We start from the raw sequence: 23,229 nt of genomic DNA, 5'->3' as shown, positions 1-23,229 counted from the left end.
CCCATTGGCCCGAGAAAAAGTGGGCGTGAAGGCTTTTTGATCCACAAATTTGCATATATCGATCGTTCTGGAGGCGGGGCCAAATCGCCCCTCGCTCACCGATTGGACGGCAAAAAGTGGGCGTGTGTCGTTTTTGATCCGTTTTTGAAGCAGAAAATCCGTGGTTTTGTACACGCTGTTCAACGTGCGCCCTACACGAGTCCAGCATCGGTGCCCATGAGTGGCGCGAGATGACGGTGATGCGATGGTGGCGAGTTGTGACGGTAAAGGTCGTGGCGGTTGTGGTGAAGCGGTGTTGTGGTTGGTGGTTGATGTTGTGGTTGTGGTGATGGCGATTGGTCCAAAATAAAGATAGTAAAAGAAAAACGGCTATCCTGAAGAGTCGCAGCACGTATAAATGACATGTATTCCCACTAGACAACGGGTTTGGGCCTAACTACACATGCACTTACCGAGATACCTCACCTAAGGGACCTGAATGGTGGTTTGCGAATTTGGTAACCACAACAATATATATATATATATATATATATATATATATATATATATATATATATATATATATATGTGTATTGTTGTAGATTTCCGCCCGCCGGCATTCGAACGACCGCATCGAACCAATAGCGGTCGCGGCTTTCCGGACCAATGCCGGAAACCAGCCACGGGTGTGTTCTTAACCACACTGCAACCTTGACCACACCCTACCTGCGCAACAGGGTCCAATCGCCAAATCTTCAATTTACCTAATTATTCGCGCGGGTAGGTTACCGAGAGATTGTACCTCAACAGGACCGCTTGGAGACGAGCCGCTTAAGCAGCTCGCTTACTTTTGGGATAACCGAGCGGTGTATTATCGTGCAGTCCCATTGGACCCGATCACTTTACCGGCTATTTAAAAACCAACTATATTCCGAGTGCAAGATGGGGCAGTTCAATGAGGGAATGGATGCAACGAACAGGTTTACACTCACACAAGGACATTTATTATAATAAAGCACGTATGCAATTAAACAAGGGAAAACGCATATGCAATTATACAAGCAACAAAAGCACGACAAAAGAACTACAACCGTCTACTTATTATGTACAGTCACTTGAACTTAACAGCAGTTCCTACTTATTAGACGGGCCCACGGACACACGTACGCACACACACGCCCAAGAAATGGTGGCAGAGGCCTTTAATAACGAGCTCCAGCTCGGAGGACAGGTGAGCTGAAACCCAGAACCAATCTCGAACCTCTCCACCTCGTGTGGTCTTCAAGTTGTTCGGACCCGGGCTCCAGCGAGAGCGCGCTGGATCCAATCGCCGTGAGCGGCGATCCTTCCCGAGCTCCCGCGAATCCTGCCGTGCTTCTCAACACGTGCTGGTGAGACGAGGCGCCGATCCTTCCTGTTGATGCGTCGCTTCCACGAGGAACCACCTCCACGAAGAGGTCGATGAGTCGCACCAAGCCGGGAACCAAAATGGAGAACAAAGAGCTCCATCAAACAAGAAGAAGAAGAAGCCACCACTCGCAGCTCGAGACGAGCGACCGGCTTAACTTCCTTCCAAGCAAAGCAGCTCGAAGCAAACAGCTCTCCGAGCCAAGCAGAAGCCGAAGCTCACGGAACCATCAAAGCAAAAAGCCTCGAAAAAGCCTCCTCCCGAGCCAGGCCTCAATCGAAGCTCACTGAGCCAGCCGAAGCAAAAAGCTTCCGAAGGCCTCAACCCTAACGCAAGCCGAGCAGGACCCGACGGTCTGCTGAATGACTCCCCTCAACTCCCTTCTCAAACTCTGCACACAAACAAAAAGAAAAGATCTCCTCTTATCCTTCTCCCGTCCTTCCTCTGCTCCCGGCATGACTCATGACTCATGCCCTCATGCTCCATCCCCCGCTCAGCCACGGGTGGGAGAGAGTTGTTGACATCATGAGTCACGGGACGGCCGGGTGGTTCTTCCTCTTCGCAGAAGAGGGGTAGGGATGTCTCCATTGTTTGCTCCCTAACTATTAAATTGATCCGCAGCGCATCTAATCGATTTCTGAACATTTAAACCATAAAAGGTGAGTTATCTAGGGAACAAGCACTTATCGACATAGCTGACTAAAGGAACCTGTATGTTGTGTGCAATTGAATTCCAATTCGTAACAATGTATATATATATATATATATATATATATGTATATATATATATATATATATATATATATATATATATATATATATTTATGGTTGGTGAAAGCCCACTACAGCACATCACCCAAATAACACCATCCCAACTGTGAAGCACAGTGGTGGCACCATCATTATGTGGATGTTTCTCATCAGCAGGGACTGGGGCACTCATCAGGATATCGAAAAGTCCAATCGAAAATCTGTGGCATAACTTGAGGATTGCTATCCATCAATGCTCCCTTCGTAACATGACTGAGCTTGAACAGTTTTGTACAGAAGAATGGGCAAATACTGCCCAATCTCTGTGTGCAAAGTTGGTCGAGACCAACCCCAATTGACTCGCAGCTCTTATTGCTGTCAAAGGTGCTTCCACCAAGTATTAACTCAGGGGGGTGGACACTTATCCAACCAAGATATTCTCGTTTTGTATTTTTAATTAATTCTCTGAAATTTGTGGAATTTGTTTTTCATTTTGAAGTTGTAGGTTACAATGTGTAAATAAAGGTGGAAAAGTCTGATTTAATGTAGTTTAATACCAGGGTATAAGGCAACAAAAGGTTAAAATTTTGAAAGGGGGTATAGACTTTCTTTCGGCAATATATATCTTTATATATATATATATATATATATATATATATATATATATATATATATATATATATATATATATATATATATATATATATATATATATATATATATATATATATATATATATATATATATATATATATATATATATATATATATATATATGTATGTATGTTTGAAAATATGTTTTCACATATATATATATATATATATATATATATATATATATATATATATATATATATATATATATATATATATATATATATATATATATATATATATATATATATATATATATATATTTATATGTATATATATATATGTATATATATATGTATATATATATGTATATATATATATGTATATATATATTTATATATATATGTATATATATATATATATATATATATTTATATATATATATATATATATATATATATATATATATATATATATATATATATATATATATATATATATATATATATATATATATATATATATCCTGGTGTTGGCGCAGTGGTTAGGGCAGCGGCTTGGGATCCAAAAGGTCCTGAGTTCAATCCCCGTTTGGCCACTGAATTAATACACCAGGGGGTTCACTCAGCCTGTCATCCTTCCGAGGTTGGCGAAATGAGTACCAGTGTACTGGGCCGGTGTATACCCCGGTTAAAATAGGTGTACCATATCCCTGTGTGTCGTAAGAGGTGACCAGGGTTGCGTCAGGAAGGGCATTCGGCGTAAAACGTGTGCCAAATCACAATGCGGATCGTATGGATGATCCGCTGTGGCGACCCCTAACGGGACCAGCCGAAAGAAGAAGAAGAAGATATATATATATATATATATACATATATATATATATATATACATATATATATATATATATATATATATATATATATATATATATATATATACATATATATATATATATATACATATATATATATATATATATATATATATATATTGTTGCGGATTCGCGCCCGCCGGCGTGCGGACGGCCACGTAACTCGAATCGCGGCACGTCGCCCACCGGATGGACAATCCAGTCGTGACCCTCTCGGACTAACGCCGGTAACTAGTCACGGGTGGACCTTTCGGTCTCACCACGATCGTGCCAATCGGCCCCCGCGTGGGATAGGGTTGCTTGCCAAATTCGACCTACCTAAGTACCCACACGGAGGGTAGACCGGGCGATCGCACCTCGCCGCAGGTCGACTTCGGACACGGGCCACTTTAAGCGACCCGTTCCGTACTATCGGGATAACCGAGCGGTGTTATTCGTCGGCCTCGACGGTTCGATTAATTATCGGGCGTTTTAGCCCACGACCAACCCTTTACTTGAAGCAAGATGGAGATTCAATGAAAGAAAAGACGAAGCGAAGCGGGAAAACAGTTCAACATAATTCACATTTATTTTGCGGCACACGGAAAGCACACATATACAATTCCACCAAAAGCACATGTAAAGGAAGAAGAAACACAATATTACACAAAAAGCAAATATAAAAGAGAAACACAATGCAGAGCTATCCGACTACCGAGCACACGGCAACACTTATACAATTTTACTTCACAGACGGCGCCAACAACACATATTCCCAAAGCAAAAGAAAAGAGAACCACCCTCCAGGATGAGGGGGGTAGACGGGCCTGGGGCCGAGACCGTGTCGGGCCTACCCGTCTGATGATGAGACGCAAAGTGGCGGTGGCGCCTCAACTCCGCGGGCCTCGCGGACAGTGTCTGGTAGGGGGTGGGAAAGGGGCCCCCTTTGTCGCACTATCTCAGCGCGGGGGGAAACAGGAGGGGGTTGCTGATGCTCGGGGGAAGGAGGATATCACCCTGTCTCGGGTCCCGCGGCGAGCGTCTCCTCCTCGACCTCGGTCGCATTTCTGGCCTCTCTCTCTGCAGCTCCCGGCATCGATGCGAGCACCCCCTCATCCGCCTTCGCCGCCGCCACCTCTCCACAGCTCCGTCTACTCGCCCTCTCCGTCTCCTCTCTTGGCTCGTCCCAACTCTTCACTCTTGACTTCTCCCACTTCTTTCCAGCTCCACTGACGACTCTCTTGAACTCCGCACAACTCCTGCCTTTACTGACGAACGCAGCCGTTTATATAAGCCCCGTGGCTTCGCTCTTTCACCCTTGACCCTTTGCCTCCGACCCTTCACCTCTAACTGGCTCCCCATTGGACCGAGGAAAAGTGGGCGTGAATGCTTTTTGATCCATGAATTTGCATATAGCGACCGCCCTCCAACGCCCTGGAGGCGGGGCCAAATCGCCCCTCGCTCACCGATAGGACGGAACAGAAGTGGGCGTGAGTCGTTTTTGATCCGTTTTTCTCGGAAAGTCTGTGATGTTTTTGAATACGCTGCTCGGTGCGCGCCCTGCACGAGTCCAGTATCGGTGCCCACGAGTGGCGCGAGATGGTGTGGATGCGATGGTGGCGAGTTGTGACGGTAAAGGTCGTGGCGGTTGTGGTGAAGCGGCGTTGTGGTTGGTGGTTGTTGTTGTGAAGCGGCGTTGTGGTTGGTGGTTGTTGTTGTGAAGCGGCGTTGTGGTTGGTGGTTGTTATTGTGAAGCGGCGTTGTGGTTGGTGGTTGTTGTTGTGAAGCGGCGTTGTGGTTGGTGGTTGTTGTTGTGATGGCTGTTGAGACGTGGTTGGTGGTGGCAGTAATGGCGGCTGGTCCAAAATAAAGATAGTAAAAGAAAAACGGCTATCCTGAAGAGTCGCAGCCCGACTGAATGACATTTATTCCCTCGAAACAACGGGTTTGGGCCTTACTACACATATACTTACAGAGATATCTCACCTAAGGGGCCTGAATGGTGGTTTGCGAATTTGGTCAACCACAACACTACCCCCTCCCCTTTTTACAGACTCGTCCCGAGTCGTCAAATTTTCGTGTGCCATCATGTGTAGTTTTCCCCTAGTACATTTTACCTACGGATCCCTGAGTGCGACATTCATGGTATTCGTGTCCCCAAAATAAATAACCTGAGGGCTGAGTAACTACCTAAACAAACTCACTCACACGGACGACTTAAATAAAATTGCCGGCGCTAAGACATACATGCCGGGGGCGCACTCATATTTACAGTACATCTTACCTTAACTTACAAATTTTACACTAAACCATGGCCCAGGATCACTGAACTCTGCAAAAAGAAAGCAGTTAGCAGGGAGCCAGGCTGCTCGCATGCAGTCTCTGACTCAAACAATGCAGGTGACAGGGAACGTGGCCGGCTGCTCACACGCAGTCCAAGGCCTTCCCTTTTGAACTGAACGCAGTGAACCACAACGGTGCTTGGGCTGCACAAATGCAGTCTCCGTGCCAGCTCAAGTGGCACACGCAATGAACACAACGAATGGATGGATGAATGGTTTGAACTGAACGCCGTGAACCACAACGGTGCATGGGCTGCACAAATGCAGTCTCCGTGCCAGCTCAAGTGGCACACGCAATGAACACAACGAATGGATGGATGAATGGTTTGAACTGAACGCAAACACGGTGCACGGGCCGCCACTGCAGGCCCGTGTTGTAGCTGCCAACAGGGCAGTTCTTGCAGCTTGCAAACTGTTGCTTTTACGATCCTGGCGCACATGGCAATGAACAGGGGGGGCAAAGCAAAAATTGAACGGGGCTGGTGAACAGGGGCAGTGGGCATGGCATGGCAAAGGCAGCAGGCAAACACAGCCCGCAGAAGAAGGCCGCTGCAGGCAAACACAGCCGGCAGATGAACTGGCCGGCACAGGCCTTGAAGAAAAACAGCCAGCAGATGAAGTGGCCGGCATAGGCCTTGAAGCAAAACACGGCCAGCCGATGGCACAGGCCTTGCAACAAAACAACAGCTGCCGATGAAGTTGGCCGGCCTCCGCCTTGAAGCAAAACACGGCCAGCCGATGAAGTTGGCCAGCCTTTGCCGTTCAGTGGAGGTTGGTGGAGGGAGTGCGGTGGTGCTGACCACTCAGAAGGCGGGCTCGGACCTACCTACCTGTCTCCCTCCCAACCTATCGCCTTTGCCTGTCACTGTACATACCCACTCCCTTAATTTGTCAAACCCCAATTTAGCCCCAACTTATTTTTTTGTTGTTTTTTTATTTTTACTTCCCCACTATAAATCGTCCCTTAACCCCCTGTACTGTCCTTGTTCGGCTAACCTATCCTGTCACCTAGCCTACTCCCAACCCCTACGTTCCCTTCCCGGAGGGGAACAAGGGAGAGCTAGCGTCCTGTGTCGAGGCCCAACGAAGCCTCAGGATGGCCTCCCCAGAGTTCGGCGATCTATAACCAAAGTGGGTCCAGCGGCCCACAACGAGAGCGAGGGGATGGATGGTGCGGAGGGGTACACTTCCTAATCTACCCTATCCATTTAACTGTTAAACTACCCCGGGGCTTTCAACAAGCGCCTCTCGCTTAAACTATTGGTTCTAACAACCCAGATTCCCGTCGCCTGTGTTGGTGTCCTCACAATTTCGGGCCTCGCCCACAATTTTCTCTCCGTGCCCTCACACGGTCTCATGGCTGGGACACGTGGCTCCCTTTGGCAGGCACGACCCTCTGCCGATTCTCCCGCTATGGCACCCCCGGGCACTACACTGCCTCCGAGCCTACCAGCTCCCTAACACCGGGGAGTGCCCCCCATGGCACCTCCCCTGAAACGCACACGTGGCAGGCTGGCTTCCCAGGCCCCTTTCCGAGGGTCACCCGTGCCCACAACACTGCCCACGCGGCTAATGGCGCCTCGGGCCCCCGCACCAAGCAGGCGCACCCGTGCCCACTACGCTATCCCGGCCCCCCATGGGCCCTTGGCCTACCACGGCCGACTAGCCTGGTGCCCGGGGTACCCACTCAGCGATACTCACTTTTCGCAGCCACGCTCCCAGCCCGTCAACAGGGCTCCTGCACCCTCCAAACGGGTTTCGAGCCTACTTCCCCACCAACAACAAAACGACTTCCATTTTTCAATTTAACTAACCCCCTAACTCACTTTACTCTGACCCCGGGGTCCCTTGGGCGGGAGTCACTCCTCCCCCCAATCACTCATCGCACCATGCATTCCCCATTCGCTCCACTCACACAGACCCGCCGGCCTCACTCACTCAACAAGCACACGCTTCCACTTCACTCACCAAGTCTTCAACACACTCACCACTGAACTCTGCCATCCTCCTAACTACCTCCCCTAACTAACTCGTGCTCCCACGTCGTCCCTTAAACTATAGCACGTTCCATTTAACCTACGTAGCTAAGCTACGTCCCCACTACACATCCACAAGTCTGTCACTGTCTCCGAATAATCCCATTAATAAATTTCCCAACCTAAATCTGGCTAACAATCCCTCTAACTAATCCATTCCACGGGCCCCATGAGGACTTACCCCTGCCCCATGGAGCCGGTCTAGCTAAGCTAACCCTTCCCCCTAACTAGTTTCCATCCTGTGCCCTAGGTAAGGGGGTCTTCCACCCCTTGCCCAAGAATCCTGCGGCCCCGAAAGTGAGGCTTGTTTTTTTTTTGTTTTTTTTTTCATGCGCATCACCAGCGCGGCAACTCACAGCTCGCGCACTTTGCACTTGCCCGTGACGTCATGCAGCTGCACGTGTTCCTCGTCCCTCCTTGGACGGTACTATCCGGCAGGGATACCCCTCCTGCCGGATTCCAACCCCACGTGCAGCCATGACGTCACCGTGCGCATAAAAAAAAACACAAGCCCCACGTCTCGAGGGGTTCCCCACGCGAACACATGTGCTTTGCCGGTGGAGCTTCACACACGATCGCGTGGAGAACCCGTCCGGTCAAAATCCATTATCCTGCCTAAACTTTGTCCGTCCGCGGGATCGGCAAATCCACCGCTGGCGTTTCCGGACCGGGACTTCACTCTCGCAAGCGAGCACGTGGGGGCCTCGTGCGTTGCACAGCACGGACCTCGTGCTCACTGCTGGGTGAACCCGGCACGGTCCCCGAAACAGCTACAGCCGCTACTCGGCTTTCTTTCCTCTGGTGTCGCCGTCGTCGCCATTCAACCCACACACACCTGCGTGTTACGACGCTCACACTCCATTCCATTACATTCACACCGGGAGACGCGGCTGCGTGCTCCCGCATGCCAACCGACATCTCCCTCACATACCGCTGTCTCACACACACGGTCTCCCTTGCATAAACCATACCACTCACACGTGGTGCTCCATTCACTCGCGGCCTTCCACTCACTCGTGCCATACTACTCACACAAACGGGGGCACTCAACCGCGGTTCCTCATCAACACTGGCCGTTCCATCCACACACACGGCCTCTTCCACACACGGTGCCTCACTCACACACGGCGTGCTGGGAAGCACGTACTCTGGCACCATCGCCACCACACCACTCACACACGGGGTCGCTTCCACACACGGGGACGCACTCACACCTTGCACCACACACACAGGGACAACCACACTGGGGATTCGTGTCCCCACAAGGGTCTCCGGGGCCTCTATACCCCCCAAGCTCTCCGTGCACCTGTCCACAGCACTCGTCCCCTCGACCTCACAAAGCACGACCGAACCCACCTGGTCGTGACTCGCCTCAAGGGGGAATACTCCCTCCCCTCGTTCCTGGAGGAGGTCATCCCGCTACTCGCACTGGGTCCCTACACGCTCCGCGAGCTCACCCCCATGATCCTCCACTACCTCCGTGTGTGTGTGTGTGTGTGTGTGTGTGCGTCACTTACCCCGTCTTCATCGTGCAGTCTTCCCTCTATCGTTCCCATCTCCCGTGTCTCAACTATTTTTATTTCCTTTGTCGTCACCTCGTGTCTCGTCTCACACGTTTTGGTCTCCCCATTTAATTTTTCCCTTTCGGTCATCGTCACGACCCTCGCCCAACACGTCCCCCGAATTATTTTTTTACCCGCCTCCACCGCGGGCCCGACAGCCGTTGCACCCCCTCCCAGCTCGTTCGCTCCCACACGTGGAGTCGCCATTTTTATCTCCCTGGTCACGGCCTTCATGCCCGCCTGCAGGCATCGGCCCATGTTCTGCGTCTCACCCCGCAGCTTTTTAGCTTCTTCCTTCATTTGCTTGTTCATTTGCTGTGTATTCGCATCCATCTTTTCGTTCATTCCTTTCATTTTGTTTATAAATTCATTTGCGTTTGTATCCATCTTTTGTGCATTCGCATCCATCTTTTGTGTATTCGCATCCATCCTTGCTGTCATTTCCGCATTCATTTGTGCCAGCATGGTGAATAGCTGGGCCATGTCGGGTGCGCTTGGGTGAGCCGTTTCGGCAGGGGTTGGGGAAGGGTTTTGGTGGAGAGGGGGAGGGGAGGTGTCATACACCGCGGCTGCTGCCGCACCCATTTCGGGCTCTGGGTTCAGTTGGGCGAGTTCGTTTTCCTGTACAACCAACATTTCCTGCACGGGGATTTCATCCTGAGCCATGGATTCTACACATTCTACATCCATTTCTAATACCCCCGGCTCCCGCTCGCCTTGAGACGCCATCTTGCTTCTCTTAAAGGGTTAATTTAGCTTGCTCGTAATTTGGAGGGAATCGGGGGTCGCTCCTCTCACCCCTGGACCGATTCCCGTGAATTTAATTGGAGACAGGAGAGCCCGTTTTCCCGTTCTCCGATACCAGTGCCGCGAGGAGGGCGATGGGTTTATATCCCACTCCTGACACCAGTGTTGCGGATTCGCGCCCGCCGGCGTGCGGACGGCCACGTAACTCGAATCGCGGCACGTCGCCCACCGGACGGACAATCCAGTCGTGACCCTCTCGGACTAACGCCGGGAACTAGTCACGGGTGGACCTTTCGGTCTCACCACGATCGTGCCAATCGGCCCCCGCGTGGGATAGGGTTGCTCGCCAAATTCGACCTACCTAAGTACCCACACGGAGGGTAGACCGGGCGATCGCACCTCGCCGCAGGTCGACTTCGGACACGGGCCACTTTAAGCAACCCGTTCCGTACTATCGGGATAACTGAGCGGTGTTATTCGTCGGCCTCGACGGTTCGATTAATTATCGGGCGTTTTAGCCCACGACCAACCCTTTACGTGAAGCAAGATGGAGATTCAATGAAAGAAAAGACGAAGCGATGCGGGAAAACAGTTCAACATAATTCACATTTATTTTGCGGCACACGGAAAGCACACATATACAATTCCACCAAAAGCACATGTAAAGGAAGAAGAAACACAATATTACACAAAAAGCAAATATAAAAGAGAAACACAATGCAGAGCTATCCGACTACCGAGCACACGGCAACACTTATACAATTTTACTTCACAGACGGCGCCAACAACACATATTCCCAAAGCAAAAGAAAAGAGAACCACCCTCCAGGATGAGGGGGGTAGACGGGCCTGGGGCCGAGACCGTGTCGGGCCTACCCGTCTGATGATGAGACGCAAAGTGGCGGTGGCGCCTCAACTCCGCGGGCCTCGCGGACAGTGTCTGGTAGGGGGTGGGAAAGGGGCCCCCTTTGTCGCACTATCTCAGCGCGGGGGGAAACAGGAGGGGGTTGCTGATGCTCGGGGGAAGGAGGATATCACCCTGTCTCGGGTCACGCGGCGAGCGTCTCCTCCTCGACCTCGGTCGCATTGCTGGCCTCTCCCTCTGCAGCTCCCGGCACCGACGCGAGCACCCCCTCGTCCGCCTTCGCCGCCGCCACCTCTCCACAGCTCCGTCTACTCGCCCTCTCCGTCTCCTCTCTTGGCTCGTCCCAACTCTTCACTCTTGACTTCTCCCACTTCTTTCCAGCTCCACTGACGACTCTCTTGAACTCCGCACAACTCCTGCCTTTACTGACGAACGCAGCCATTTTTATAAGCCCCGTGGCTTCGCTCTTTCACCCTTGACCCTTTGCCTCCGACCCTGCACCTCTAACTGGCTCCCCATTGGACCGAGGAAAAGTGGGCGTGAATGCTTTTTGATCCATGAATTTGCATATAGCGACCGCCCTCCAACGCCCTGGAGGCGGCGCCAAATCGCCCCTCGCTCACCGATAGGACGGAACAGAAGTGGGCGTGAGTCGTTTTTGATCCGTTTTTCTCGGAAAGTCTGTGATGTTTTTGAATACGCTGCTCAGTGCGCGCCCTGCACGAGTCCAGTATCGGTGCCCACGAGTGGCGCGAGATGGTGTGGATGCGATGGTGGCGAGTTGTGACGGTAAAGGTCGTGGCGGTTGTGGTGAAGCGGCGTTGTGGTTGGTGGTTGTTGTTGTGAAGCGGCGTTGTGGTTGTTGTTGTGAAGCGGCGTTGTGGTTGGTGGTTGTTGTGAAGCGGCGTTGTGGTTGGTGGTTGTTGTTGTGAAGCGGCGTTGTGGTTGGTGGTTGTTGTTGTGATGGCTGTTGAGACGTGGTTGGTGGTGGCAGTAATGGCGGCTGGTCCAAAATAAAGATAGTAAAAGAAAAACGGCTATCCTGAAGAGTCGCAGCCCGACTGAATGACATTTATTCCCTCGAAACAACGGGTTTGGGCCTAACTACACATATACTTACAGAGATATCTCACCTAAGGGGCCTGAATGGTGGTTTGCGAATTTGGTCAACCACAACAATATATATATATATATATATATATATATATATATATATATATATATATATATATATATATATATATATATATATGTGTTGATACTTGTGAAAGGTCAAGGGCTCCCAAGACGGCTGAGAAACAGTTCACTCACCTCTGAGCTGTCTTTCTTTGTTCAATTCCCGAACAGACTACTCTGATTGTCACCCTGGTACTACTCAGGCAGGGTGTTGCATTCGTGAGTGCATTGTCCTCCAAAGGGACATTACACCCAGTGTTCCACCTGCAAGCATTTGATGGTGGAAATTAAAGATCCCACAGTCCCTTTTAAAAGGAGTGTTGAAGATTGCTTTTGATGTTGTAGCTATGGCTGAGTTGTCAACCTGTGTCATTGTTGTTTAAATGCAGACAAATTGCAAACAAAAGTCATTTGTGGTGCCTATACTTCAGAGAACTTCGGATACATATTTGTAATTGCATAAGATTTTACAAAGCAATCGTCCGACCCAAACAAAATATAACGGTGATTACACTGAACAACAAAAATTTTTTACTGGAGATGTGTAAAGTGATTTAGACTAATTTGGTTACGCTGATTTCAAAAATCATAACCGTTTTGCTGTATCACGTCAGGATTTTCAGTAACAGAAATATTCCCATTGCCTAGAAGTCAGGATTTCAATGAAATTTACAAAAATTCATTTATTCATTTATTTCATCATGAATGCTTCAAAATTATAGAAATTACAGAAAAACTCCACTAGAATGTAATTAAAAATGCTTTAGGCATTTGGCTTTGCGTTTGTGCTGCTCTGTGTCAGTTTCACGATGCAGGAACCAGCAGAAATCGCCCATCATGTTCGGGTTGTGCCGCCCTTGGTAACGCGTCTCCATGAGTGAAATCTCTTGGTGGAATCGCTCGCCGTGCTCGTCCGAGACTGCTCCCAAGTTGTCAGGGAAGAAGTTCAGGTGCTGGTGTAGGAAATGGATTTTCAGGGACATCCTGGAGCCAAGTTTCCTGAAGGACTCCAGCAGCTGCTGCACTATTTCTTCATAGTTGTCCGCGCGCTCGTTCCCCAAGAAGTTGTCCGTCACAGCTTTGAAGCTCCTCCACGCTGCCAGCTCTTTGGGGTTTAGAGTTGTCGGAAAAGTTTCGTCCTTCATAATCTGTCGGATTTGCGGTCCAACAAAGACACCAGCCTTGATCTTGGCCTCCGACAAGGTGTTGCCAAACTTTTCCTTGAGGTATAAAAACCCACGCCCATTCAGATCCATTGCCCGTACAAAACTTTTCATCAAGCCGAGCTTTATGTGGAGTGGTGGAAGGAAAACCTTGGCTGGGTCGACAAGGGCGACATGCTTCACATTGTGTCGACCAGGTACATGCTCTTTTTGCTCTTCCCAATCTTTCTTCGTCCAGTGATTCTTGTCGTCTCTGCTATCCCAGAGACAAAGGAAGCACATGTATTTCGTGTAGCCTGACTGCAGCCCTAACATCAGCGCCACCACTTTCAAGTCTCCGCAGATGTGCCAGTTGAAGTCATTGTACTTGATGGAATCAAGCAGCTGCTGCATAGTCTCATAGGTCTCTGTCATGCCGAACGCGTGAGCCAGTGGGACTGATGGTTTCTCGTTGCCATTGTGGAGCAAAACAGCCTTCAAGCTGTTCTTCCCCGAGTCGATGAAGAGGCGCCAGTCTGCAGGATCGTGATCACACCCAAGTTCTTTCAACAGACCGTTGATGTCACTGCAGAATGTCATCGTGTCTTCCATCTCAAAGAACTCAGCCATGTCTCTGTGACGTGCTCTGAACAAGGATATCTTGGTGTTAGGTTCAAGTAGATTCCACTGCTGCAGCCTTGATCCAAGCAGCTCTGCCTTCGCCTTTGACAGCGAGAGATCTCTTACAAGATCATTTAAGTCTCCCTGGTTCAGAAGGTGTGATTCTTGAGTGTCGGGTTCAAAAGGTTCATCATCACCATCCTCTTCACCACTGCTTACAGCTATGTTCTGATCAGCTGGAGGTGTTGGAACGGGGTTCTCGTCATCATGAGGCACAGGTTTACGAGCAGAGACGCAGTCAGCGTACACTTGATGTGACCTTTAGTCTTCTTGTTGAAGCCGGCGATGCTTGTGCAGCAGAAATAACAATCATCATGATGATTCTGCGGCTCACGCCATATCATGGGCACCGTAAATGGCATGCTCGTGCGCTTGCCCACCAACCACTGAGTCAAGGTTGTGTGACAGCTTGTGCAGCAGATGTGTGGTGCCCAGCTCTGTTCTTGGTCCCCCACCTTACACCCGAAGTAGTGAAAGTAGGCGGCCTTCATTTTCACTGCTGTAGATATACTTCGCTGTTGATCTTTTTTGGTATACCGACCACACACATAACAGAAGTTGTCAGGATGATTGGTACAGGAACACCTACTCATCTTTATCTGAAAGAAAGAAATATAACACAAGTTAACAACAATTGTACGAAATAGACATGTTAAAGACATATGTAAATTTCATTGAAATCCTGACTTCTAGGCAATGGGAATATTTCTGTTCCTGAAAATCCTGACGTGATACAGCAAAACGGTTATGATTTTTGAAATCAGCGTACCCAAATTAGTCTTAATCACTTTACACATCTCCAGTAAAAAAATTTTTTTGAAATTTGTTGTTCAGTGTTACCAGTGTATAATGTATGACTTTTTTTTGTTTCCATACGACCCCAAACTTCACCCAATAACACCAAGTCTACGCTGGCAGCGGTTGCATCGGCTTTGTCGAAGACGATGCCGGGCTTGTGTGAAGTCCGCTGCGTTTTTTTGGCTGATCATAGCTCTGGTGTTTCTGAACACGCTCTCCATTGCGACTGAACATCATGGACAACCCCTGTGGCTAACCCAAACCCAAGGTCTGCACCCAATGCACATTGTCCTTGGACATACAACATTACCTCTTCCTACAAAAAGCACCGCAATTGAAAATTTGCATCAATCTCTATTCTCCAGCAGCACAATATAATTGTAATTTGAGACATTTTGATCAAAAGTCAAGATGATAAAGCACCATTCTGACCTTCACTTCCAAGCATTCTTTTCAACATATTGCACGATTTTATCATAACCATGAAACAACAATCATATTGTGCAGAATATTGTAGTGCAACAGTAAGCAACTCAATGTGAAGACACTACATCACAGCAATCAGTAAGTGGGATAATATGGTGTGATAAGCAATTTAAATGATTCTATCCACTCACCCTAGATGTGGTCAACAAGAGCCTGCTTGCTCTCTTCACTCTGGAGATGGTCCTCAAGATGTACAGCCTCAGCCTTGAAGGATATTTTGTGTCACTGTTTAACCGATTTGACTGCTTCGTGGTTTGTGGAGGAATCTTGGAGGATCTCCTTGTGGACTTGGGATTGATGGAGCCTCTTGGGATTTGTGTCTTGCGTTGTGTTCGTCTTCTTCGGATTTTCAAGGTCACAAGGTGGTAAAAATTTGCAGTATTGGGGTTCTTTCGGTTAGGAGTGTGATTTAAGATCGAATCACAACCAGTTTACTCTAATATATCCCTCACTGATCTTTTGCCAGATACTGGAATTCACTGACCAACTTGGTCATGTCTCTTCTGAACTCAATGCGGTCCATTGCCTCCCTGTTGCTCCTCCTCTTCCTTTTCATCATCATCTTTGCCCTGCTTGGAATGCAGCTCTTTGGAAGTCGGTTCAGCCACAGTCCACAACCTCGAAGAAGCACTTTCGATTCATTTCCAAATGCTCTTCTTACAGTCTTTCAGGTCGAGTGGGATCATTCACTCTGCTCTGCTTACTATTGATGCATTATCCCACCACAAGAGTTGACTTTCAAGGCATCTCTACCTAATTTCATATCGTTTCTTTCAATAATTTTAAAATAATATTAATTTGCAAAAGCATTAGCTCAGTATTTGCACTTGTCTGTTGCTTGAGTAAACTTTCAACCATTATAATCTATTTTAGGTGTTGTCCCTTTAGATACTGACTGGAGAGGACTGGAATATGGTAATGTACAATGGTATTATGGCTTACGGTGGTCCATATTTTCCTGGCATCCTTGTGTGTTTCTACTTTATCTTCCTCTTTATCTGTGGAAACTGTATCCTTCACATGCAATGTACATAATACAATTGATAACTTGCCAGATGTTGTTCGAATCTTTGTAAGATTTTATGGTATAGGGGACTGAAGTAAGATATTTGATCAACCAATGTTCTTGACGTTTTTTCTATGTTTGCCAAAGAGGGTATCTAAATGATTTTGGGTGATTGATTATATTCCACATCAGGATGGTTGTGTTTCTTGAGGTCCTTCTACAGATGTGCTTCTCAACGTCTTCCTGGCCATTGCTGTCGACAACCTTGCAGATGCTGAGAGCTTGACAACAGCTCAGAAAGAGGTACAGCAGGAGAAGGAGCGGAGGAAAGCAAGGTGTGGTAGACTCATGAACGCTGCCACCATTTTATGCCGTTGACACTGACCGTGTTACTAAAAAGTTGAAACAAGTATTCACCAAAAGCTGTGATAATTCAACTTCAGGAAAGTTCAACTTTGGAGTCTTCTATATATTATGATCCTTTTGTTTTCTTTGTTCATGTCTCTTCCCAACCTCCATTAAATTTTCTCTTCCCTCCAACTTTATATCCTACCAGCCTATCATCTCTTCCCCACCCATCCCTTCTCTTCCTTTTCTCAAATTTCTTATTTTCAGTTTTCTCTCTAACTCTCACTCTACCCCACCCCTTGCTCATACATAACAAACAAGTGCCTCCTTATGAGGCCATCTATCTGCTTGTGAAGTGTTCCTGATTTTCGAAGCATATTACCAGACTCGGTGGTGTAATGGTTAGAGTGTCTGCTCTGAGTCTGGGAGGTCGGTGGTTCAAACCCTGGCTGAGTCATACCAAAGACTTAAAAAATGGTATGTGCTGCTTCCTTGCTTAATATTCAGCATTTAAAAGGATGGAGGATAGAGCACAGACGGACAACAATAGGTCCATGGAGAGAAGAAATTCCTCCTGAGGAAATACCCCACTGAGTGTGATGAGAAAAGTGGCACCTTTGTTATGACGTCGCTGGTACCCAGAGTATCTCAGGAAGTGATTGTGTGTGTGTGTGTGTGTGTGTGTGTGTGTGTGTGTGTGTGTGTGTGTGTGTGTGTGTGTGTGTGTGTGTGTGTGTGTGTGTGTGTGTGTGTGTGTGTGTGTGTGTGAGAGAGAGCTCCATTATGTGCCTTAGTCCTTGTATAAAAAAACAATGTGTATGTATATGCATATATATATATATATATATATATATATATATATATATATATATATATATATATATATATATATATATATATATACATGTATACATATGCCTGGTGTTGGCTTAATGGTTAAGGTCGTGGGCTTGGGATCCTAGGGTCCTGAGTTCAAATCCCGCTCAGCTGTTGAATTAACACCAGGTGGGGTTGACTCTGCCTGTCATCCTTCCAAGGTCGGCAAAATGAGTGCCAGCATGCTGGTATACTGTGTCGGAGTGGCGACCCGTCCAGGATTGTTCCCAATAGCCAAGGAGACTGCTTCGGCGGCACCAACGCTCTGCACAGAGTATGGTCCTAATGGATGGATGGATATATATATATATATATATATATATATATATATATATATATATATATATATATATATATTGTAAATGGTTTGTACCTCTCATGATAATCAGTGTAATAGGTTGTATAATGCAGAGCACATTGTTTAAACAATTCAGTAAAATTATTGATTCTTTTGCTTGGGATATACTGTAATTATAAAGATGATATTGGCACACTTAATTACATTTCATATTATTTCCTGTCATTCTCATTGTAATTGCTGATAATATTTAAATCAACTATGATCCATTGATCAGTTGAACCTTTATGTTACATTTTCTCTATAATCAATTTCAATTACAAACACAAAGCGTAGCCTCCACACAACCATCTCTCAGCTCATGAGAAGTATTGTGACATTCTGAGGAGGTAAGGTTCATTCACGAGGGGATTTCTAAAATCTATGATCCGGCCGACGATCCTGAAGCCGATGAACCACAAATAATTATGCGGCAGGGCGGGTTGCTAAGTAACCACTGATGCTGTCTAAGACGTTTAATTGAGGCAGGGTCCAGCATCTGAATCCACTTTACCTTTCCAGCAAATTATACCCCCCAGATGGAGTACCATGCTTGCAACATTCCACTATGATTACCAAATGGCCCCAATTTAACAGCCCCGATTATTCCCACCTTATTTCGGAGATAGCCAGGGAAAGTTCAAGATTTTCACCAACTGGCTTTCCAGGTTTGACATTCAACTGAAGGTGATTCAGGCATGGAATTGTCATTTGTTCATGGTGCCGATGATTATTCGCCTACTATTCACTAAAAAAAACCACGAGATCGTCAACATCCACCAACTAATGCTTGCAGATGGGTCACCCAGTCTAACGTCCATCCGAGGAATGTTGCACTTTGTCGTGTAACAGCCTGTCTGTGAAGCAGGTTTATAGTCAGGTTGCAAATAACACCCAGAGTTAACAGCTCAATAACAGCATCAAAAGTATGCTACTTCTGCACCATTATGTTGGACTAAAAATGCCATAACTATATTCATGCCATCATAACATTAGTGTTATAACGTGACAATGAAATTGTATCGGACAACAGTGAGATGTAATCACATTTTCTTGTTACCAAAACAGGGCAAAGGAAGTAAAACAGCCAAGTGATGATGTGGGCCGTGCAGTGATGACAAAACAACCGGGAATTATTGGAGAGGATGCAACAGTGGTAAATGATGAGAGAGTGTGTCAACATATTCACGAATAGTGCTTCGGAGCCATTATTTGTCGAAGTTTGTTTTCTTGTTGCTTACTTAAATGTTGAGTGTTGAAATTTGGGTTGAAAAAAAGAAAATTTAACGCCAAGAATTAGTTTGTTTGATAAAATGATTTGATCAGAAAAATTTTAAGCAATATGCATTGATTATATTCAAGCTGATGAAGTCCATTCTTCTGATGATGTACAGAAGTATGAGGGGCGTTCAAAATGTTATCGGAATACATTCAACAGTTCCAAAACACCAACATTTTATGTTAAGGATGTGGCAAAAAGATGGGACAGGTTTCAGGGTGTTATAGTCCAGAAACATAATCTGATATTTCAGATCAATTGTTGAAATTTGCATAAAAGCACCAAAATTGGTACACATGTAGAATAATTTATTCCGAACAATTCTAGACATGGAGCCACCCGAAATTGTGCCTTGGTCAGCTTCGGCGACCATTTTCCAAAATGGCCGCCATTCTACTTTAGCAAAATTGGCTATATGCTCTTATTTTCTTATTGTATTGGTGGTAGATATAAGGAAAGTGTAAAATTCAGTAAATTGACCATGAAAAGGCATATTCAAATATTATGAGCCAGTATTTTCGGTAAAAAGCCATGATTTGATTTGTAAATTGCTGCTCTCCTGAAACTTTTCGCTGAAAAGTACCCATTATTGCATGGAGAACAAGAGTCAAATGATATTCATCACATTCAATGGGTTTGGAATCAACAAAAATTGCATTATACATTACATACTTTACTCTATTTTGAAAAGGGAACTGATAATATAATCGTGATAATGACAAACTCAGAAAATGTGGTCAAATTATTGCACACTTCACTTTGAAGTGGCTACGGTTTACTGTCTACTACAATTCTACCAGGACACATGGTACACGCATACATCAGTCCAGTACAATATGAGTTTCTGAGCTCAAGTGTACTGGCTCTGGATCAAGAAGTCAACACTTTTACAAGCAATGTGACTTTGCATTTGCACATTCTAAGCAAGGCCGATATCTCAGTCTGTGTCTACTGCGTCTGTCTACTGGCATTCTCCTTCACAAGCACACAGTCCAGTGCATTGCAGATTAGCCTTCTTGCATTTGCAGCGGTTTCTACAGCCTTTTTTGCAGCCGCACGACACCAGCTCGAAGCAGCTTTTTGAAGCCTCAGGGAGTGTGGTCCAGAGTGGTTCGTAGGACCCATCCTCTGTTTGCCACCAGCCCCAGCTTGTTGGTGATGGAAGCACGGGTTGAGGGACCAAGACCTGCCCCCAGACATAGCCATCCTGGAAGACTGATCTCCTCACATGCTGTTCCAAAGCATCGTAGGTAGGTGGGATGCGCTGGACGGAGTTCCTCTTGGCGAAGAGTTTCTATCTGGCCTCGATGACGTCCGTATATGGGCTGGTGCGGTCATAGAGGAGCACCACAAACCTTTCAATGCAGTGCATTGTGTCATCTTGGATGTTGACTGGCATGGTGGTTAGGGTCACAAGAGAATCTGTCAGTTCTGGAAACGAGTTCCATGTGGCCCAGGCTGATTTCTTCCCATGCCCCACGAATGCTGATACTGTGTCACATCCGGTCATGGCATGGAAGACAGGGAGGGCACGTGCCTTCTGTGGACCGAGGGAGGCAGCTATTTCATGGGCAGGGATGTAGCGGTAGTTCTTGCCCGTCCCAAAGGCAATCCAGAGTTCATCCACGCATGGTAGTGCCTGGGCTACCATTACCGCCAAGACGACGACGTCGGTATCTACGGTTCGAACTTGAATCCGACGGTGGTCATGTTCTGCAGCATGGGCCACATGTAGCATGATGCGAGTGTCTGCCTCTTCTTGACCACATGGAGCCAGAGAGCTTTCATCTTCCTGCCTTGGAAGGCAGATGACTGCTTCACCATCAGTGACTACCAGCTCCTTTGCCTCATCATGGAAGGACTGCACCAGCACATCAGACAGGAAGGTGAAGAGCTCCACCTTGTTTATGTCGACACGTAGGAAACTCTGCCAGTTTCCTGGTATGGCTGCGGTGCTCACCACGCGCCGTCGCACCCCTTTTCCTCGTTTCTCCCTTGTCGCTGTCTTCAAGGAGCCATCTTTGTAGCTATCCCAAACGAGGTTGAGACGCGAAGCACGATGCAGCTGTCCCTCGACGTATGGGATGAAGACTTGGTGGGCATATTCTTCAAATGTCTTGGCAGTGCCAGGCTTCAGCATCTGCACGATGACGGCGCCGTCAAGGACAACAGAAGTGATAGCAGGTGCATCAGACTGAGCTTCAGCAACGCCTTCAAGGTGCACCAGCAAGTCGCTTTTGCTACCCAGGTGTAGCTTATCTGCATCAGATAACGTGGGAGGCCATGCTTGATTTTCATGACGGAATAACTCGTCCAGGTTCCCATCGCGGTTCTGGCAGCCGATGTAGAGCCTTGCAAATAAGGCCATATCATTCTTCACAGATGCTTCCTTTCCTTTGGGTGCTTTTGGTCTTCTGTCTGTTCCGAAGAGGGGGAGTTTGTTCCTCTTTATAGGTTCGTCAATAGTCTTGGTTCTGTCGATGAGGCAATCCTTTGAGTATGCCTGAAACTGTTCTTGTCCAATCTGCTTGGCAGTGCGAACTGTTTCAATCACTGCAGGATCGGCAATCTCCTTGGTGTCTAGGACCAGCAAATCTGGACTATCCTCCTCGAAGGGATTCCCCAGCTCTTCAATGACAGCCACAAGTGATTGTATATCTTTGGCAAATGCTTCCTGTGCACGCGGTGTTTCTTCATGGTGACGTGTCTCCTCATTGGCATTTGGATTGGCACCACCACAACAAAAATACTTCTGAACCTGTCACTGATGCTGTGTGCGAAAATGGATTTTCCCATAAAAATGACCATTTTCCCCTAATACAATGGTTGGAAATATAATAAATCAACACAAATGACATTTGTATTGTTTTCCTTTGTAAACGCACATCACATGGAGTATTTATCACCTCTGAGAAACCTACAAAGAGAATAACAATGTCAGATATCCCATGTTGTTAAAGTAGAATGGTGGCCATTTTCCAAAATGGCCGCCAAAGCTGACCAAGGCAAAATATCGAGTGGCTCCATATCCAGAATTGTTCAGAATACATTAGTCAACATACGTACCAATTTTGGTACATATGAAAAGTCGAACAATTGGTTTGCTATGCTGCAGTACTAATAATAGAAGGTAATTATTATTATTATTTTTTTCTATATTGATAATTATATGACTATAGAAGGTAATTATTATTATTTTTTTCAGGTTGTATCGGATGAACTGGAGATTAAAAATAAAATAAAAGAAATCCTTGTGGACACGAAATTGGATACGAGAACAATTGGCATTTGTGGTTGAGCTGCGTTTCTTCCAGATATTCTATGATTCTGTCGCAAAGATAATTTAGAAGACATTTTCAAGTTCGTGATGCACAATGAAGAAAAGTACGAAGCAGATATGTGGCAAGCTTCCGTGAAACAGCACAAAAAAATTCACAGGAAGGCCACTAACTGCCAGAATTCCAGAAAATGTTGACAAAATTCATGAAGCGATTCAGGCAAGTCCCTGGATACCTGGGGGGGGGGGGGAGCGGGAGGGGGGTTAGGTGGACACCCTCTGCTGTAAAATGATGGTGCCATTTTTTTCATTAACCCTTTGAACCCTGGCGGCCATTTTACCCACCGCTATTCAAACTTCGATGTACCCGAGTGGCCAGTTTACCGGCCGCTATTCAAACTTCGATGTACCCGAGTAGCCAGTTTACCGGCATCTGTTCAAACCTCCAAATACCCGAGCAGCCAGATTTTTCTTCAGGGAGCCCAGGGTGGGGGAGCCGAAAGTCCAAGGAGCTCGTGGTTCAAAGAGTTGATATGAACCCTAGCAAACACTTCTAGGGTGGCCACCCCTCTGGGGAATCCACACGAGACGTAACAGAGGTGTTTTTATAATAGCACCCCTTGTGCGTTAAACTGTACCAAAAGTATGTAACCCATTGAGTGCATTTTGTGATATTTTAAGACAATA

At 46.8% G+C, this 23,229-nt stretch overlaps 1 protein-coding gene across 5 annotated transcripts in view; it reads left to right on the top strand.

The window, feature by feature from the left end:
• The window catches only part of LOC147018129 (voltage-dependent L-type calcium channel subunit alpha-1D-like), a 140,881-nt gene that overhangs the window by 65,007 nt on the left and 52,645 nt on the right, over positions 1–23,229 (top strand). For all 5 annotated transcript variants that reach the window (XM_085897487.1, XM_085897488.1, XM_085897489.1 and 2 more), the window contains 6 exons: positions 15,041–15,201; positions 15,556–15,781; positions 15,886–16,090; positions 16,308–16,428; positions 16,649–16,760; positions 19,055–19,142. In XM_085897487.1, the coding sequence (XP_085753613.1) occupies positions 15,041–15,201; positions 15,556–15,781; positions 15,886–16,090; positions 16,308–16,428; positions 16,649–16,760; positions 19,055–19,142 (913 nt within the window). The remainder of the gene's footprint in view (positions 1–15,040; positions 15,202–15,555; positions 15,782–15,885; positions 16,091–16,307; positions 16,429–16,648; positions 16,761–19,054; positions 19,143–23,229) is intronic.

Source organism: Eptatretus burgeri, chromosome 10, assembly GCF_056783735.1.
Source record: "Eptatretus burgeri isolate ZD-2024b chromosome 10, Ebu_testis_v1, whole genome shotgun sequence".
Lineage (NCBI taxonomy): Eukaryota > Metazoa > Chordata > Myxini > Myxiniformes > Myxinidae > Eptatretus > Eptatretus burgeri.
Note: the sequence above shows the minus strand (reverse complement) of the source record. Positions and strands in the feature narration are given on the sequence as shown.